General features: G+C 36.3%; 1 protein-coding gene across 3 annotated transcripts in view; it reads right to left on the minus strand.

The window, feature by feature from the left end:
• The window catches only part of Fstl5 (follistatin like 5), a 585,582-nt gene extending 568,328 nt beyond the window's left edge, over positions 1-17,254 (minus strand). For all 3 annotated transcript variants that reach the window (XM_052180341.1, XM_052180340.1, XM_052180339.1), the window contains exon 1: positions 17,129-17,254. In XM_052180341.1, the coding sequence (XP_052036301.1) occupies positions 17,129-17,254 (126 nt within the window). The remainder of the gene's footprint in view (positions 1-17,128) is intronic.
• Between the last annotated feature and the right edge of the window lie 997 nt (positions 17,255-18,251).

Below are 18,251 nucleotides of genomic sequence, written 5' to 3' on the forward strand. Positions count from 1 at the left end.
ATACTCAATAAAATTCTTGCCAACCGAATCCAAGAACACATCAAAACGATCATCCACCATGATCAAGTAGGCTTTATCCCGGGAATGCAGGGTTGGTTCAATATACGGAAATCCATCAATACAATCCACTACATAAACAAACTCAAAGAACAAAACCACATGGTCATTTCATTGGATGCTGAAAAAGCATTTGACAAAATTCAGCATCCCTTCATGCTTAAAGTCTTGGAGAGAACAGGAATTCAAGGCCCATACCTAAACATAGTAAAAGCAATATACAGCAAACCGGTAGCCAGTATCAAACTAAATGGAGAGAAACTTGAAGCAATCCCACTGAAATCAGGGACCAGACAAGGCTGCCCCCTTTCTCCTTATCTTTTCAATATTGTACTTGAGGTACTAGCTCGGGCAATTCGACAACATAAGGAGGTCAAAGGGATACAAATTGGAAAGGAAGAAGTCAAACTATCATTATTTGCAGACGACATGATCGTCTACCTAAGTGACCCAAAGAACTCCACTAGAGAACTCCTACAGCTGATAAACAACTTCAGCAAAGTGGCAGGTTATAAAGTCAACTCAAGCAAATCAGTGGCCTTCCTATACTCAAAGGATAAGCAGGCTGAGAAAGAAATTAGGGAAATGACCCCCTTCACAATAGCCACAAACAGTATAAAGTATCTTGGGGTGACTCTCACCAAACATGTGAAAGATCTGTATGACAAGAACTTCAAGACTCTGAAGAAGGAAATGGAAGAAGACCTCAAAAAATGGGAAAACCTCCCATGCTCATGGATCGGCAGAATCAATATAGTTAAAATGGCCATTTTGCCTAAAGCACTATACAGATTCAATGCAATACCCATCAAAATCCCAACTCAATTCTTCACAGAGCTAGAAAGAGCAATTATCAAATTCATCTGGAACAACAAAAAACCCAGGATAGCTAAAACTATTCTCAGCAACAAAAGGAAATCTGGGGGAATCAGTATCCCTGACCTCAAGCAATACTACAGAGCAATAGTGTTAAAAACTGCATGGTATTGGTACAGTGACAGACAGGAGGATCAATGGAACAGGATTGAAGATCCAGAAATGAACCCACACACCTATGGCCACTTGATCCTCGACAAAGAGGCTGAAAACATCCAATGGAAAAAAGATAGCCTTTTCAACAAATGGTGCTGGTTCAACTGGAGGTCAGCATGCAGAAGAATGCGAATTGATCCATCCTTGTCTCCTTGTACTAAGCTCAAATCCAAATGGATCAAGGACCTCCACATAAAGCCAGACACTCTGAAGCTAATAGAAAAAAAACTGGGGAAGACCCTTGAGGACATCGGTACAGGGAGAAAGTTTCTGAACAGAACACCAATAGCGTATGCTCTAAGAGCAAGAATTGACAAATGGGACCTCATAAAATTACAAAGTTTCTGTAAGGCAAAGGACACCATCAAGAGGACAAATCGGCAACCAACAAATTGGGAAAAGATCTTCACCAATCCTACATCAGATAGAGGGCTAATATCCAATATATATAAAGAACTCAAGAAGTTAGACTCCAGAAAACCAAACAACCCTATTAAAAAATGGGGTACAGAGTTAAACAAAGAATTCTCACCTGAAGAACTTCGGATGGCGGAGAAGCATCTTAAAAAATGCTCAACTTCATTAGTCATTAGGGAAATGCAAATCAAAACAACCCTAAGATTTCATCTTACACCAGTCAGAATGGCTAAGATTAAAAATTCAGGAGACAGCAGGTGTTGGAGAGGGTGTGGAGAAAGAGGAACACTCCTCCACTGCTGGTGGGGTTGCAAATTGGTACAACCACTCTGGAAATCAGTCTGGGGGTTCCTCCGAAAACTGGGCACCTTACTTCCAGAAGATCCTGCTATACCACTCCTGGGCATATACCCAGAAGACTCCCCACCATGTAATAAGGATACATGTTCTACTATGTTCATAGCAGCCCTATTTGTAATTGCCAGATGCTGGAAAGAACCCAGGTATCCCTCAACAGAAGAGTGGATGCAAAAAATGTGGTATATCTACACAATGGAGTACTATTCAGCCATTAGAAACAATGAATTCATGAAATTCTTAGGCAAATGGATGGAGCTAGAGAATATCATACTAAGTGAGGTAACCCAGACTCAAAAGGTGAATCATGGTATGCACTCACTAATAAGTGGATATTAACCTAGAAAACTGGAATACCCAAAACATAATCCACACATCAAATGAGGTACAAGAAGAAAGGAGGAGTGGCCCCTGGTTCTGGAAAGACTCAGTGAAACAGTATTCAGCAAAACCAAAACGGGGAAGTGGGAAGGGGTAGGAGGGAGGACAGGGGAAGAGAAGGGGGCTTGCGGGACTTTCGGGGAGTGGGGGGGCTAGAAAAGGGGAAATCATTTGAAATGTAAATAAATTATATCGAATAATAATAAAAAAAAAAAAAAAAAAAAAAGAAAAAATTAATTAAATTAAAAAGAGAGAAAGAAAGCACTGAACACTATAATTCGTAACTCTCTACTTCCTGATGGCAGACCAGCTGCTTTGTGCTCTAGGCTTTATGCCTGGACACAGATGTAACCCCTTCATACTCTAAATAGCTTTTATCTTGTTATTTTATTTCAGGAACAAGACAACATAACTGACAAAATTAGACCTTACAGTAGAAAACTATTCTCTCTCATAGACTGATTACCTTGGTAACACTATTTTAGAGAAGTGTTGGCATTTCTTGAAAGATATTTAACCTCATAATTTTTTTTCTAATCTGATTGCTCTGAATTGAAAACTCAACTAAGAATCTAAGAAAATTACACTGATTATAAACACAACAATACTAAATAAACATATAAATTAACTTAAGGGCAGTCATATTTGGGTAGTTTTCACTTGTATTGATTGGTACATGAAATTCTTAATCCATTGTTAATTTCTCCCACCAGTGTTTCTAATTTATTCTTCTGTTGAGTGACACTTGATATTTATTTACATTGTCAGTTGTCTTTATCATAGTCTTATTTCCATTATTAGTAGGGACAAAATGAACCTAGCAGATCACCAATTTAGCTCTTCATATCTGACAACACACCTTTGAAACACATGACAGTAGTAAAACTTAGACAAGATCTTGGATAAAGAACTAAAAGCAATATAATGATTGTGCACAGAGATAATATATTATATCATTCCCAAACAACTTGACATTTCTAGGCAAAGAAAATGAATTTCTCTCTCTCTCTCTCTCTCTCTCTCTCTCTCTCTCTCTCTCTCTCTCTCTCTCACACACACACACACACACACAAGCTTCATGACAAGAACCAACAAAGTTTGCCTCAGCATATGAATTCATCCGTCCAGCCCATGGAATATTATTTAAGCCTTTAATGCACATCACTATTTGAAAGAAGCCAATATATTCAGCCTAATTATTGTGTGATTCCATTTATATAGAAGGGAAATTATGAAAGCTTGAGTTATTGAGAAGGGGTGAATGAACACAGTGCAGAGGTTTAGGTTATTGAAATATGCTATTTATGTTACTCACATTTATCAAAGCCTCACTTAGTTTCAAGCCAAAGCCACAAATGAATTGTTTTGCAAACTGTGGGCTTTGTATGATAACCAAGCATCACTGGATGATTGTAACAAATGTGCCACTCTACTCCACAGCCTGAATAACAGAGAAAGACCATCTATGCAGAAATGTGAACATATGGGAATCTATGTACTGTCACACTATCATTGTTGTTTAACCTACAATTCCCTTTATAATTAAAATCTATTACTAAAAACTGATAAAAAAGAAAAACGAAACAAATAATGTTTTTAACATTTTTGAGCAAACTTTAGACTCACTGTCTATTAAAATAGACATCAGTTATTGGACATCTTTATCATAATGACTGACAGAAGCTTAGGTGAAGATGCCCTGGTGTTTAATCCACACAGATGATAAATACATCCTCAGTCAGAATCCTTAAGCTCAACACATTTAATCTAAGCCTGTTTGCACAACTAATTGCCTCATTAATTTCCTGAAGACAGCTTAGTATAAAATAAACTTGGTGCTAGCTCCCCTAAGAGACACTTTCCTTATTACACATTTCAATATATATTGAATCATACTTTCATTCAATCATGTTTTCAATCATTTGAGGCATTGACTTCAATCATATGATGAATTAGGATATGTTCTGGAGAATTCAATATGGAATCTTTTGTTCAATGCTATACACTTATTAGGCTCTTAATAAATATGTGTTGCAATAATAAGTAAATGTGATTTTAATTATTATACATGCTAGAATACATGCCAGAAAAAGGTTTGCTGGAGGCTAGAATGTTGAAAACAAGAGAAAGTTGAGAAATATGCATTCTATTTTCATGTGTACAGCACCTCTTTTGGCATATACAACAAAGCATGTGAGTTCCCAGCCCTTTATTATCCTAACTGCAGTGTCTGCATGTGGTGTGTGTGTGTGTGTGTGTGTGTGTGTGTGTGTATGGTGTGTGTGTGTGTGTGTATGTGTGAAAGACAAAATATTGTATATATTTTTATATGTATACAAAATCCTTTCTTTTTAATTTCATTTTTGTTAATTACTTTATTTATTTATATTTAAAATGCTGCGCACCTTCCCAGTCCTACTCCACAAGCCCTCCACCCCTCTTTCTTCCTCATTTTCACCTCTAAGAGGATGATCCCCTACCCACTAACCCACTCCCATCTCACCCCTCCAGCATCCCCCTTTTCTGAAGTATCAAGCCTCCACAGGACCAAGTACATCTCCTCCCACTGAGGACAGTCAAGACAATCCTCTGCTACATATGCAGCAGAGGCCATAGACCAAGCTCATGAATGCTCTTTGGTTAGTGGCTTAGTCCCCTGGAGCTTTGAGCAGTACAGTTAGTTGATAGTATTTTTCTTCCTATGGAGTTGGAAACCCCTTCAGCTCCTTCAGTCCTTCCCCTAACTCTTTCATTGGTGTCCAGGACTCAGTCCAATTGTTGGCTATAAATATCTGCATCTGTCTCAGTAAGGTACTGACAGGCTCCTGTTTGGAAGCGCAACACAGCATCAGCAATAATATCTAGTTTTGGTGCCTGGGCATGGGATGAGTCCCAAGTTGGGATGGTATTTGGATGGCCTTTCCTTCAGTCTCTGCTCCATTGTTTATCCCTACATTTCTTTTAGATGAATAATTCTGGGACAAAAATTTTGAGGTGGGAGGGTGTACCCACCCCTCAAATGGGGGCCATGACTGTTTACTGGAGGTTGTCTCTTCACGTTCTGTCTCCCCACTGTTGGGCATATCAGGTAATAGCTTCCACATTGGGTCCTGGAGCCTTTCACATTGCTGATGTCTGTGACTTTCAAATGGTTCCTGCCCTGTGACTCCTGCCCCACACTGCTGCATATTTCTCTTCATTCCCCAGGCCCTCTGAGCTTTTCTCCTGTCTTCTCCAATTCCTGATCTCATCCCTTATTTTTCCTCCCCCTCCATTCTACAACCAATGTTCCTCCCTCCATCTGCCTCCCATTATTATTTTGTTCCCCCTTCTAAATGGAGTGGAAGCATCAACACTTGGGTATTCTTTCTTGTTAAGCTTCATATGGTCTGTGAATTGTATCATGGGTATTGAGAACTTTTTGTCTAATATCCAGTTGTAGTGGCTATTTCTGGTTGTCAACTTGACTATATCTGGAATGAACTACAGTCTAGAATTGGAAGGCTCACCTATGATCCTAATTTGGAGGCTCAGAATATAAGTTTCTGACCTGGATCTTGGCATGGAGACCTTGAAGCATAGTGGCTAAGACAAGGAGATCTCTGAATTCAAGATCATTTGGGATTAAAGGCATGGATACACACACCTTTAATCTGGGCCTCACCCTCTGCTGGAGCCCCACATGCCAATAATCTGGGCCACACCCTCTGTTGGAGACCTACAGCCTTTAATCTGGGCTATACCCTCTGCTGGAGATATATAAGGACATTGGAAGAAGGAAGATTCTCTCTCACTCTTCCTTGCCTGCTTGCCTCATGGGACTGAGAAACTGCTAGATCCTTGGACTTCCATCCACAGCTGCTGCTGATCATTGTTGGGGAGTTGGACTATAGACTGTAAGTCACTGACAAATTCCCTAACTATATAAAGACTATCCATACGTTCTGTGACTCTAGAGAACCCAAACTAATACACCAGTTATCAGTGAGTACATATAATGTATGTCTTTTGGGGTCTGGCTTACCGAACTCAGGATGAATTTTTTCTAGTTCTTTCCATTTGTCTACAAAATTTGTGATGTCTTCATTTTTAATAGCTGGATAATATTCCATTAAGTAAATAAACCATATTTTTCGGTTTGGTTGAGGAATATCTGGGTTATTTTCAGCTTCTAGCTATTATAAATAAAGATAATCATAGTGGAGCATGTGTCCTTGTAATATGGTAAGGCATCTTTTAGGTTTATGGCCAGGAGTTGTATATCTTGGTTCTTAGAACTATTTCCAATTTTATGAGGAACTGCGAGATTTCCAGAGTGGTTTTACTAGTTTGAAATTCCATCAGCAATAGAGAAATGTTCTTCTTTCTCCACATCCTCTACAGCATCTGCTATCTCCTGAATTTTTTATCTTAGCAATCATGTATTTTGAGGAGGGGTCCCCATTGAAAGTCTTTTTAAATTTTTTATTATTTCTTCAATTATAAAAATTGAAGAAATTACATCATTTGTCTGTTTCCTTTCCTTCCTCCAAATCTTCCACATGTTCTTCCTTGCTCTTTTTAAATCAATGGCCTCCTTTTTCATTTACTGTTCTTGCATGCATATATACATACATGCATACATACATACATATACACACAAAAATATATAACCTGTTTAGTCTGTAGTTTTCAGAACTAGAGATAACCTCAGGCTACTCAATTCCTGGCCTTCCCAACTTTCCTTTGAAATCTACCATCTATTACCCTGTAGTTTTGGCATTCTGCATACAAACTGGCAACAGACATTGATGTCACCACATTATGCCATTTTTACAGATCTTAGCCATTATATTTGGTATAAGGTAGAATCTCAAGGTCGTTTTTATTTGCATTTCTCTAATGGTTAAAGATGTTGAACATTCCTTTAGGTTAATCTCAGTTATTGAAGATTCCTCTGTTGAGAATTCTCTGTTTAGTGCTGCAGCCCATTTTTTAATTGGGTTATTTGGTTTTCTAGAGTCTAACTCCTACAGCTGATAAACCATTTCAGGAAAGTAGTTGGATAAAACTCAAACAAATCAGTAGCCTTCCTCTATACAAAAGATAAGTGGACTGAGAGAGAAATTAGGGAAACAATACCCTTTATAATACTCACAAATAATATATCTTATCTTAGTATAACTCACCAATCAAGTGGAAGATCTGTATGGCAATATGTTCAAGTCCCTGAAGAAAGAAATCAAAGAAGATCTCCGAAGATGGAAAGATCGTCCATGCTCTTTGATTGGTAGGATTAACATAATGAAAATGGCCATTTTACCAAAAAGCAATCTACAGATTCAATGCAATCCCCATCATAAAAAGATAGAAAGATGGAAAAATAGAAAGAACAATTCTCAACTTCATATGGAATAACAAAAATCCCAGGACAGCAAAAACAATTCTCAACAATAAATGAACTTCTGAGGGAAATCATTATGCCAGAACACAAGCTATACTACAAAACAGTAGTGATAAAAACCACATGGAATTTGTACAAAGACAGACAGGTCCATCGATGGAATAGAAAACCCAGATATAAACGCACACACCTATGGACAGTTGATCTTTGAAAAAGAAGCTAAAACCATACGGTAGATAAAAGAAAGCTTCTTCAACAAATGGTTCTGGTCTAACTGGAGGTCTACCTATAGAAGGCAAATGATCCATATTTATCATCTTGCACAAAGCTCAAATCCAAGGGGATCAGCATAAAACAGATGCACTGAATCTAACAGAAGAGGAAGTGGAAAATAACATTGAACACGTTGTCACATGGGAAAATTTCCTGAACAGATAACCAGTGGCTCAGGCTCTAAGATCAACAATTGACAAATGGGACCTCATGAAATTGAAAAGCTTCTGTAAGGCAAATGGTGCTGTCAGTAAGCAAAACAGCAACCTACAGAAAGGGAAAAATTCTTCATTAACCCTATATTCGATATAGGACTAATTCCCAAAATATACAAAGAACTCAAAAGGTTCGACTCCAGAAACAACATGCTATCTAGTGTTATAACTCTAAATGTAGAAAAGTTCAATTCTAAATATCAGTAAGAAAAAATAATATCACCCTTTCAATTGTTTATATTCTATCAGGTTTAGAATTTTCACCTGGTGAATTTTGCATGGCTGAGAAGCACCTTAAGAAATGTTCAACATAATTAGTAATTAGGCAAGTGCAAATCAAAACAACCCTGAGATTTCACCTCACACCAGTCAGAATGGCTAAGATCAAAAACTCAGGAGACAGCAGGTGTTGGCAAGGAGGTGAAAAAAGAGGAACACTCCCCCACTGCTGGTGGAAATGCGAGTTGGTACAACCACTCTGGAAATCAGTCTGGCGGTGCCTCAGAAAACTGGGCACAACACTTCCGGAGGACCCTGCTATACCACTCCTGGACATATACCCAGAGAATTCCCCGGCATGCAATAAGGACACATGCTCCACTATGTTCATAGCAGCCTTATTTCTAATAGCCAGAAGCTGGAAATAACCCAGATGTCCCTCAATGGAGGAATGGATACAGAAAATGTTGTATATTTACACAATGGAGTACTATTCAGCTATTAAAAACAATGAATTAATGAAATTCTTAGGCAAATGGTTGGAACTGGAAAATATCATCCTAAGTGAGGTAACCCATTCATAAAAGAACACACATGTAATGCAGTCACTGATAAGTGGATAAGCCCAGAAACTCTGAATACCCAAGACACAATTCACATATCAAATCATTCCCAAGAAGAAGGAAGGAGAGGGCCCTGGTCCTGGAAAGGCTTGATGCAGCAATGTAGGGGATTGCCAGGACATAGAAGCGGGACTGGGTTGATTGGGGAACGGGCAGAGAGAAGGGGGCTTATGGGACTTATGGGGAGGAGGCAACCAGGAAAGGGGAAATCATTTGGAATTTAAACAAAGAATATAGGAAAAAAACATGCTGAATTTAAAGCTCATAAATTAAGAGATTTATTCCCATTTGTAATGTAGAACTTTTTCTAATCGTATTCAAAATATGCTCTTTAAAGAATTAAAGATACAGTGAATAATATATAATTTATTTAACAATTAAAGAAATTGTTAAATTTTGAATAAACAACCACAAATGCCAACTTGAAACTATATTAATTTTAGATGAGTTAGATAAGTGTATCTTGATTTATTCTACATCAGAGTCTCTATTTCTTATATTTTGTGTATACACACAAATACACTATTTAAAGTATTTTTCTACATACATTATATTTAAATATGGTCAATTAAATAGATTCAGATGTGTTGTTCCAATGTAGTTTTGCACCATTTTCCCACAGAAAAATGAGAATAAGCTCTGATAGTAAAGACAGAAACTGCCAAACACCATACATAAACATATATATAAGTAGGCATAGACAGAATTTTATCTCTGGTGTTTAGACAAATACATACTTGTGTGAAACACAAGTCTTATATGTGTCCAAACTTACATATAATAGAATATACTGGAATCCTAACAAGCAAGTCTAATTGCAATTGATATATAATTTATTTCATTTGACTACATTTTTACTTTCATACTAATTTGGAATCAATAGAATGATAATTTGTCACGCTTCTTTCATTTCAATACTTGAAATCAGAGATCAGTGATGTGAGAAGCCCCATTCTGCAAAACACCTAAAACCTTATGAATTTAATTCCAAGGGACAAAGATGGGTTTCTATCAAACAACCTTATATTGAGAATTTCATACTCCAAATATATCTCTGTGATTGTTAAGGTTAAGCAAAGTGATTTTAGCCAGAGGAACAGCTAAACATTGGTGAGAAGTAACAAACAACACTTCCAAACATTACCGCAACATGTCATCTTCTTAAAGCTTTTAAGAGGATTTTTACTGGGAAGGAGGTGGAATGCAGCTGGAGCTGTACACATGGTTTTTAAGTCAACTTTATTTAAACAGATACGTTAAGTGCCACTTTTGACTTGTTTTATGTTCCAGGTAGCATTCTCAATATACATTGGAAGATGATCTAAACATAGCTTTCTGTGCTCCTGCAAATCTTATGAGCTGAGCCATAAGATTTACTCTTATTAATCTGAGCCATCATTTACTCTAATTTACATGTTAAGCATGTTAATAAAAAATGAGATTCCCAGGAAAAAAAGACATAGGTCTATTGAAGATACTGCAATGCAGACTGATTAGAACCTCATGACTGTGTTGAAGAACACAGTAAGTGTTGTCCTTCAATAGTCTCTTTAATCAATCACTCATTTCCCACCTCAGAATCTGACCTAACAACATTATACAGTGTGGAATAATAACATTGTCCAAATGTTTATACTATGGCTACTATTATTGCTATGATAATTGGATTGTTTTGAACCCTGAAGATTCTGACTTTTATTGCTTCTTAGGAAATTATGTATCCTAAAAACTAATCTTTAGTTATAAAAATGACTAATTATAACCTCAGATCTTTTCTGATTATTGATAATATTCAGACCTACTCACTGAACCAAGCTTAGTACATGTTGCTCTTGTCTCCCAGTGTTTGCAAGATAAGGAGTATCAAGGACCTCATAAGAATTCAGCAACAACGTCTCTACTCATATTTTTCATGATATTAATGACTCAAAATTATCCAAATGTATCAATAATTCAAGCAGAACACATCTCTTAAAAGATTTCTTTTATATGTTCTTTTTCTTCATTTTTATTGACATATTTGACAAAAATTTTGTGCACTTAAGGACCATGAATAGATATCATATATATACATACATACTGAAACAATTATTGACACTGAGTTAGTATACCATTACCCACATTTTCATCATTCATTTTATATATATATATGATGATTACATTTTCTGTGTACATGTTTGTACATCTTTTGATTCACTTCTCACAAATAAACTGAAATAAATTAATGCTATTGGTGTGGCCATAACATCATACATCATATCTCCAAGCTGCTCATCATGTCTGGCTGACATTTTGCCAAACACTTAGCTGTGCCAGTGTTACCATGATCTTTAAATTAATGAAGAAAACTTTTTTCTCACTTGTGAGCTTGACAAAGCTTTCCCACTGTAGCTTGACATCGTCTGAAAATCATTTTGTAGCTAGCCCAGGATGGCCTAGAACTCATGGCAATCTGCTTGTTCTATATAAAAAAGGAATTGTGTAAAAACTCTAGGTATTTCTAAGATTCATTCTATCAATAAAGACTATGGATTTAATATTGTACTTTAGTTGTATAACCTGAGACTCAGTTTTTGCACAGTGAATAGATTGGGTGGAGGCAGCAGTAGTTGATACAGGGGTTAATTTCCTTGGGGGAAACTGTTTCCAAAAGATCCTAATTTTTCAAATGCAAAGTATTTATTTGAAACAAATCTAAAATTTATCCATATTCAATCTTCTTAATATGCATGGAGTAAATGTGCCCATACATTTTAACTAGAATAACTTTATAACATTTATTAACTAATTCTTCACAATAAATTTGTAACCCCCTTGACCCTACCCACAGATTTCTTTGAAGGAGTAGTCCAAATTGTTTCTTGACCTCAGAAAAATTACTTAACATTTTAATGATCTCTCTGAAACTTCCTACTAGCATCATGGTAATTTCTAGGTCTTGCCACCAGTCTTCCAGTAAGAAAATAAGAGTCTTGGGTTCCTTAAAGTCCCTGTCACTGAGCCCTGGGAGTTTGAGATTCTTTTAGTGTTTATCTCTTTCCCTGTATTTCTCTCCTGCAGCTTTCCATTTATGCCACAACTATCAGTGTTAATACAAAAGAACAGAAAGGAAAAGAAAGTCATATCTCACAAATTAGATCCTTGAATTATATTGTGTCATTGTGAACAGCTACACTCTCATGAATGATTACATTTCCCACACTCTGCTTCATTCACACAATGATCCTCACAGGCAAGTACTTCCATTTCAGAAAAAAAAAAAATATATATATATATATATATCATAGATCAACTTCAATTTGCTAGGTGAGCTGGACTTGACACTCCGCTCAAAGGGAGATACAAACACTTCAAAGGCTTTAAGTGGTCCCATTAGATACACTCAAAGAACTCTACTGTCCTCATACAGTCTTCTATAAGCCAATACTCTAGCAGTATGATAAGCACTATAGGAGAGAAGAGGTGTAGACAGGTGCTAAAGCCAGGATGATTAACAGGCAGACAAGTAAAGAAGTAAAGTGCTTGTTAATATTTAGAAATGCCAGAGCATGCATGCAACAAGTTATCCAAATAAAAGGAGGCTGACTTGTTGTGAGAAATTATAGCTGAGTGATTAGAAGAAAAAAATCAGAAATACGGGAGAAATGAATATCAGAAAAGCCAAAAATTAAAATAAAAAAAGATGACCTATAAGGGAGAATGTGTGTGTGAGAGAGAGAGAGAGATAGAGACAGAGAGAAACAGAGACAGACAGACAGACACAAACATACACACAGAGAAACAGAAAGAGATAGACAGAGACAGACACACCCAGATAGAGACAGAAATACACAAAGAGAGAGACAGAGAGAGACAGACAGACACACACAGTGAGAGAGAGACAGAGAGGGACACACAGAAAGAGAGACAAAGACACACAGAGAGAGAGACAGAGACATACACAGAGAGAGAGGAGGTAGGGAGAGAGAGAGAAGTTCTAGTTTTTTCTTTTTCTGTGAGAAGCAGCTGGGAGCACATGGAGATAACAATGAACCCCAAATTTAATGATTTAGTTTACAAAAGATTTTCTCTCCATTCCTTGCTCCATGATACCCTAATTAACAGGATATATCATTCACTATGTTTTTTGAGACAGGCTGGATTATTAAATTACTACCTTTTGCTATGCTATAGGGCAAAAGAGAGTTCTGGGAGATTTTTTTTCAGCTATAGTACAATATCCATTCAAAAACACTTCATGCTTTTCTGTTCCTAACTCACAGGCTACAGTATTACCAGATTTTCTCCCCACGTTTTTGTTCGTTTTTTGTTTTGTTTTGTTTTGTTTACTTTAGCCTGCTGGAAGAGGGCAAGTGACTACAGAGAGGCTATTAAGCAAGGAGATAAGACTTTATTCAGTGGACAATAAAAGATCATTGCTACTCACCAGACCACTGGATTAAAAGGTCCTACACTTTTGGAAAGACCAAAGGATTGATAGGTACAAAATATTTGTAACTTTTCTAGGAAAGTGCCATATGTCTAGAGTGTTCCTGTTCTCCTCTTTGTGTTTCAATGTTTCATCTGTTTTAGGGGTTTCATGGGAATTTTAAACCACCCCAGCACTGGAAATGAGAAATTTATAGTTTAAAGAACTAGTAATGAAACTTAAGAACAACCAGAGGTCAGGAAGTCAGGCAATCATATTTGAACTGGTGTCGCTATGGTGCCTCTACCCTGTCACTTTTTGCAAAACTTCACCACTGTAATACAACCAAGCACTGTAGTGCACATGTTAATCATGCAAGGGCACTTGGGGAGGGTAAAGAAAGGAAAGTAAGGGGGAAAATGAAGAAGTATAGGAGAGAGGTGTCTGGCAAGGAAGAATAACATAGATAAATACCTAACAGGCTGGAGAGAAGGCTCAGCAGTTAAAAGGACTTGTTGCTCTTGTGAGCAACTCAGATTCTATTCCAAGTGCCCACATGGTAGTTTATAGCCATCTGTAACTCCAGTTCTGGAGAGTCCGAAACCCTCTTCTGAACCCCATGGCAAACGAACAGTCAAGGGATGAGCATAAATACATGCAGCCAAAACATTTACATATTAAAAATAAAATGAACCAATACAATAAAACATATAAGCCCATTTTTGAAAATTTCACAAATATGAGAATGTAGACAAAGCTGTAAATGCATGTCACAGAGTTCAAATACCTATGAAAACAATCATTTTATTTTAAATTCGCTTTACATTTTTTTAGGTTCTTTTAAAATCCTACTCTATAATTTTGGATGACATTACAATCAACAAGTTCTAAATTTCCATGAAATCATATTTCCTTATCTATAACATAATAATAAACCCATGTCATCTGCGAAAATGCCCTTAAAATTAAAGGACCTAACATAAGGAATTAAGTGGAGTGACAGCTCCACAATAATAAATATCTAGAGACATAGTTACATCTGGTGACATGGACTGCTCAAGTTGCATTAATTGACCATTGCTACCAGTGTCTCAAAATTTAGTAATTCTTCACAATGCACATGATAGCTGGTAATTATTGTACTGTGACTAAAATTCATATTTCTGATAACAAGATCATTTATATTCCAGATGATTTCTACATTTCCTAGTAAGCCTCTTCTAAAAGGTTATCCCAAACCAAGTAAAGTCACTGTTAGTAGATACTCAATTCAGAAAACAATATGAAAATACAGTTGATTTGCTTTATGGGCAGCAGAGGGGACGATCTATAAAGCAGCCATTTCTCTCTCAGGTCAGTCATGTTGCTTTATGATCATTATGTTTACATTTAGGGTGAACCTCCATTATCTACCCTACCTTCACATTGTTCCTGTCCTATTGATAATGTCTGTTGCAGTCTCTTGATCACGTGAAAGCTGAATAATTTGAATAATATCATCCAAATCATAAGCAGTTAGAGTGGTCCTGTGTCCCAGGCTATACCACCGTCAAATGACAATTTGTATGAAAGCAGCTTCTACAATATCACACCTTGTGTACATTTTAAAGTGCAATAAATAAGAGCAGAACTTTTTGGGGTTGGGATTTAGTGGTTGCATTTTACAGTTCCTGCGTACTAATGAATTGCCTCAGATGAAGTTGCATAAATGTAGTGGGATAAACACATTAGTAAAACACACAATCAGCTCTTCCTCAGACATATATTTGTAGAGCATAATTAAGATTTCTATAATTAGCATGACAAGTTTATTGTTACTCATTTTTACTGCAAGAAACAGCCAAATGAATTTTAATGACATTTTTGGATACATACAGCTGCAGATGATGAAATATGTATGCATTTCTTCATATCTGCATCATTTCAGCATGTACTGACAAATTAGTCCTATGTTTTGTCTCAAAATGAACATTGTCTTTATTTGTTTTCTTTGCTCTGACGAACAGATGACTAAAAGCAACTTAGGTGTTATTTGGCTTGGTTGTCCCATTTGCAGTTTCTCCTTGAGGAAACTCAGGGCAGAAACTATGGACCGGAAACTGGAGAGAGGCACTGAAGCAAAGACTATAAAAAGATAATTTTTATGGTCTTGCTTCCTGTTTCTTGCTCAGTTTACTTTTTTCACTTTTCTTAAATATACCCTTATACACAAACACACACACACACACACACACACACACACAAGTACAAGCTGGCCTACATACATAAAAATTCTCACTAGGTACCTTTGGTAGCTTAATCATAGAACCACAGACAGCTGTCTAAAAGTGATATATTTTCATGACAATCTCTGACCTGTGTGTTATATACCAACAATCACATAGTATTTCTAGTGATATAGAAATAGCATACAATGATGTAAATATTAAGATATAGCAATTCTTGAGAGTTTATATTCTTCTCAAGCTCATTTTATTTATTTCTTTTCCTTCAAGATCTCTTAAATTGCCTGGATAAGTATATTGATAATTTAACCTGAAATTTTTCACAAAAATGTTCACAGCAAAGCACAAACCTGTGGTCATGTATTTTGTAGAAAACCATTGGAATATAATCAAGTATTTTATACATCAGTTCTTTAACACAGAGTTAGTCCATCTGTGTCTTATATGTACACAGTACTGTGAAATGCAAAAATTTGTTTTTCTGACCTCAGGATATAATGTTAAAGCAAGGAAACAGCCCACAATTAATATTTACTAGATATGTGTTATCATAATGCAAATTGCTGTTCATTTTAAGGTTCAAAAAGTTGAAAGTGTAAAATCATTTGTTCCAAAACACTTCTCATTCCTATATTGAAGAACCTAAAATTTAATAGTTTTTGAATAAATAAAAGCAATCAATAATTTCTATATGAGCTGGATTTCTCCATTGCCAACATACATATGTGTACAATGTGTACATATATATCTTTGTAGGGATTTGTAAAACCTAACACTTAGCAGTTTAAAATATTCTTTTGGGGGGGGGGGTTGGGTTTGGTTTTTTTCAAGACAGGGTTTCTCTGTATAGCTCTGGCTGTCCTAGAACTCACTCTGTAGACAAGGCTGGCCTCGAACTCAGAAATCTGCCTGCCTCTGCCTCCCAGAGTGCTGGGATTACAGACATGTGCCACCACTGCCCAGCTAGTTTAAAATATTCTAAGATGTATGCAAAAGTAATATAAATTAACTGGCTAACTGAGCCTTAACTTTTGGTATATAAATCAGTATGAATACTCAGGAGGAACTTTAATAGCAATAGTTTTTAATGAATAATTGTTTTTATTTTTGAATTATGTGCATATGACTGTGTGAGCCTGTAAGTTTATGGACATGTGTGTGGCAAGTGCCATAGAGTTTAGAATACGATGCTGGAGTGGCAAGTGGTTGTGAGCTGCCCAACAGACTAAAAAAAAAAAAAAAACTCTATGTAACAAGATACACTCTTAACCACTAATCCATCTCGCCAGTTCCAACCTAGTGCACTTTGTTTTATATCCAGGATACAATCTTTTCCTCATAAAGATAGTATTTTATTCGCTAAACTGTAATCTTTCAGTTGCTGCTATTTTCAATTTTTAAAGATTTATGATTTATAAAATGAAAATTGTTGAAAGCATGTTCAGAAGCAAGTGTCCCTATATGAATAGTAAGCTTACATCTAGTCTCTTGGTTCATAAATATAAGCCACTTTGAGCAGACAGACAACTTGGCCATACCTTATGTCGTAATCTTGTAAGAGGCTGATAGGATTTAAGGCCATATCCTGACTCTTTTGTTGGCCTCCCTTCAGAATCCAGAAAGACGAATCCAAGAATCAAAATGGCTGACCAGTACTTAAACATCTTTATTGATTTTCACCTGCCAAAATCAGAATTTAGAAAATCAGAGAAAATACGATGAAGAAATATATTGAAATTTTTATTACCATTGAGAAATCCTCATACATTGAATCAGAGCTGACTAGCTTATGAGCATGGCTACTATTCTAAATATGTTTGCATAACACGATTGTATTTTTATTAGACATTTTCTTTATTTACATCTCAAGTGCTTTTTTGTCTTCATATTTAAATCAGAGGTATGAATAACTTCATGAGAACTTAATTCAATTAAGCTGTAGAGTATTTTAAACTCTTCTCAACTATTTTTCCATCTATAAACTTTGAAATAACACAGTTAAGATATACTTACTCCTCTACCTCCTGAATTTTCTGAAACCATGAGAAAGACAAGCATAATTTTGTCTATTTTCTTTTCCTGCCAGTTTTTCATGGTTTCCCCTTAGATCTCCATAAGACATTTTTTATTTCATCATTCATAGCCACTACCATGCATGTTACAAAAGAGTGATAAATAGACATTGGACCTCTTTTATAAGGCATCTGTACCCATGCTTAAGCCCTGTAAGAGTCTTCTCAACTATGTTCCCTCCCTCTCCAAATAATCCAATACACTCATTTCTTCAGGAAGCTAGATTGAGTTGAATTTTAAGTGCATGTCATTGATATACTATTTTGGGATGCATACATACTTGTTCATGTCTCTAAAGGAAAAAAATAAAAACCCTTAATACCATGCCCAAGTAATTCTTCACTCTTTTTTAAATTTTATTTAATTTTTTTTCACACTCCAGATTTTACACCCTATTGGTCCACCACCTCCTCCCCAACCCCTGTCTCCATAAGGATGTCCCCAAACCCCAGTGTTCACCCAACCAGACCTCTAAACTCCCTGGGGCCTCCAGTCTCTTAAGGGTTATATGTCAATTTCCACATATTTGACAGCATTTACTTGTAATTATTTATCACTGTTATGATCCTTATAAAACACTAATCATTT

This window comes from Apodemus sylvaticus, chromosome 4 (genome assembly GCF_947179515.1).
Source record: "Apodemus sylvaticus chromosome 4, mApoSyl1.1, whole genome shotgun sequence".
Taxonomy (NCBI): Eukaryota; Metazoa; Chordata; class Mammalia; order Rodentia; family Muridae; genus Apodemus; species Apodemus sylvaticus.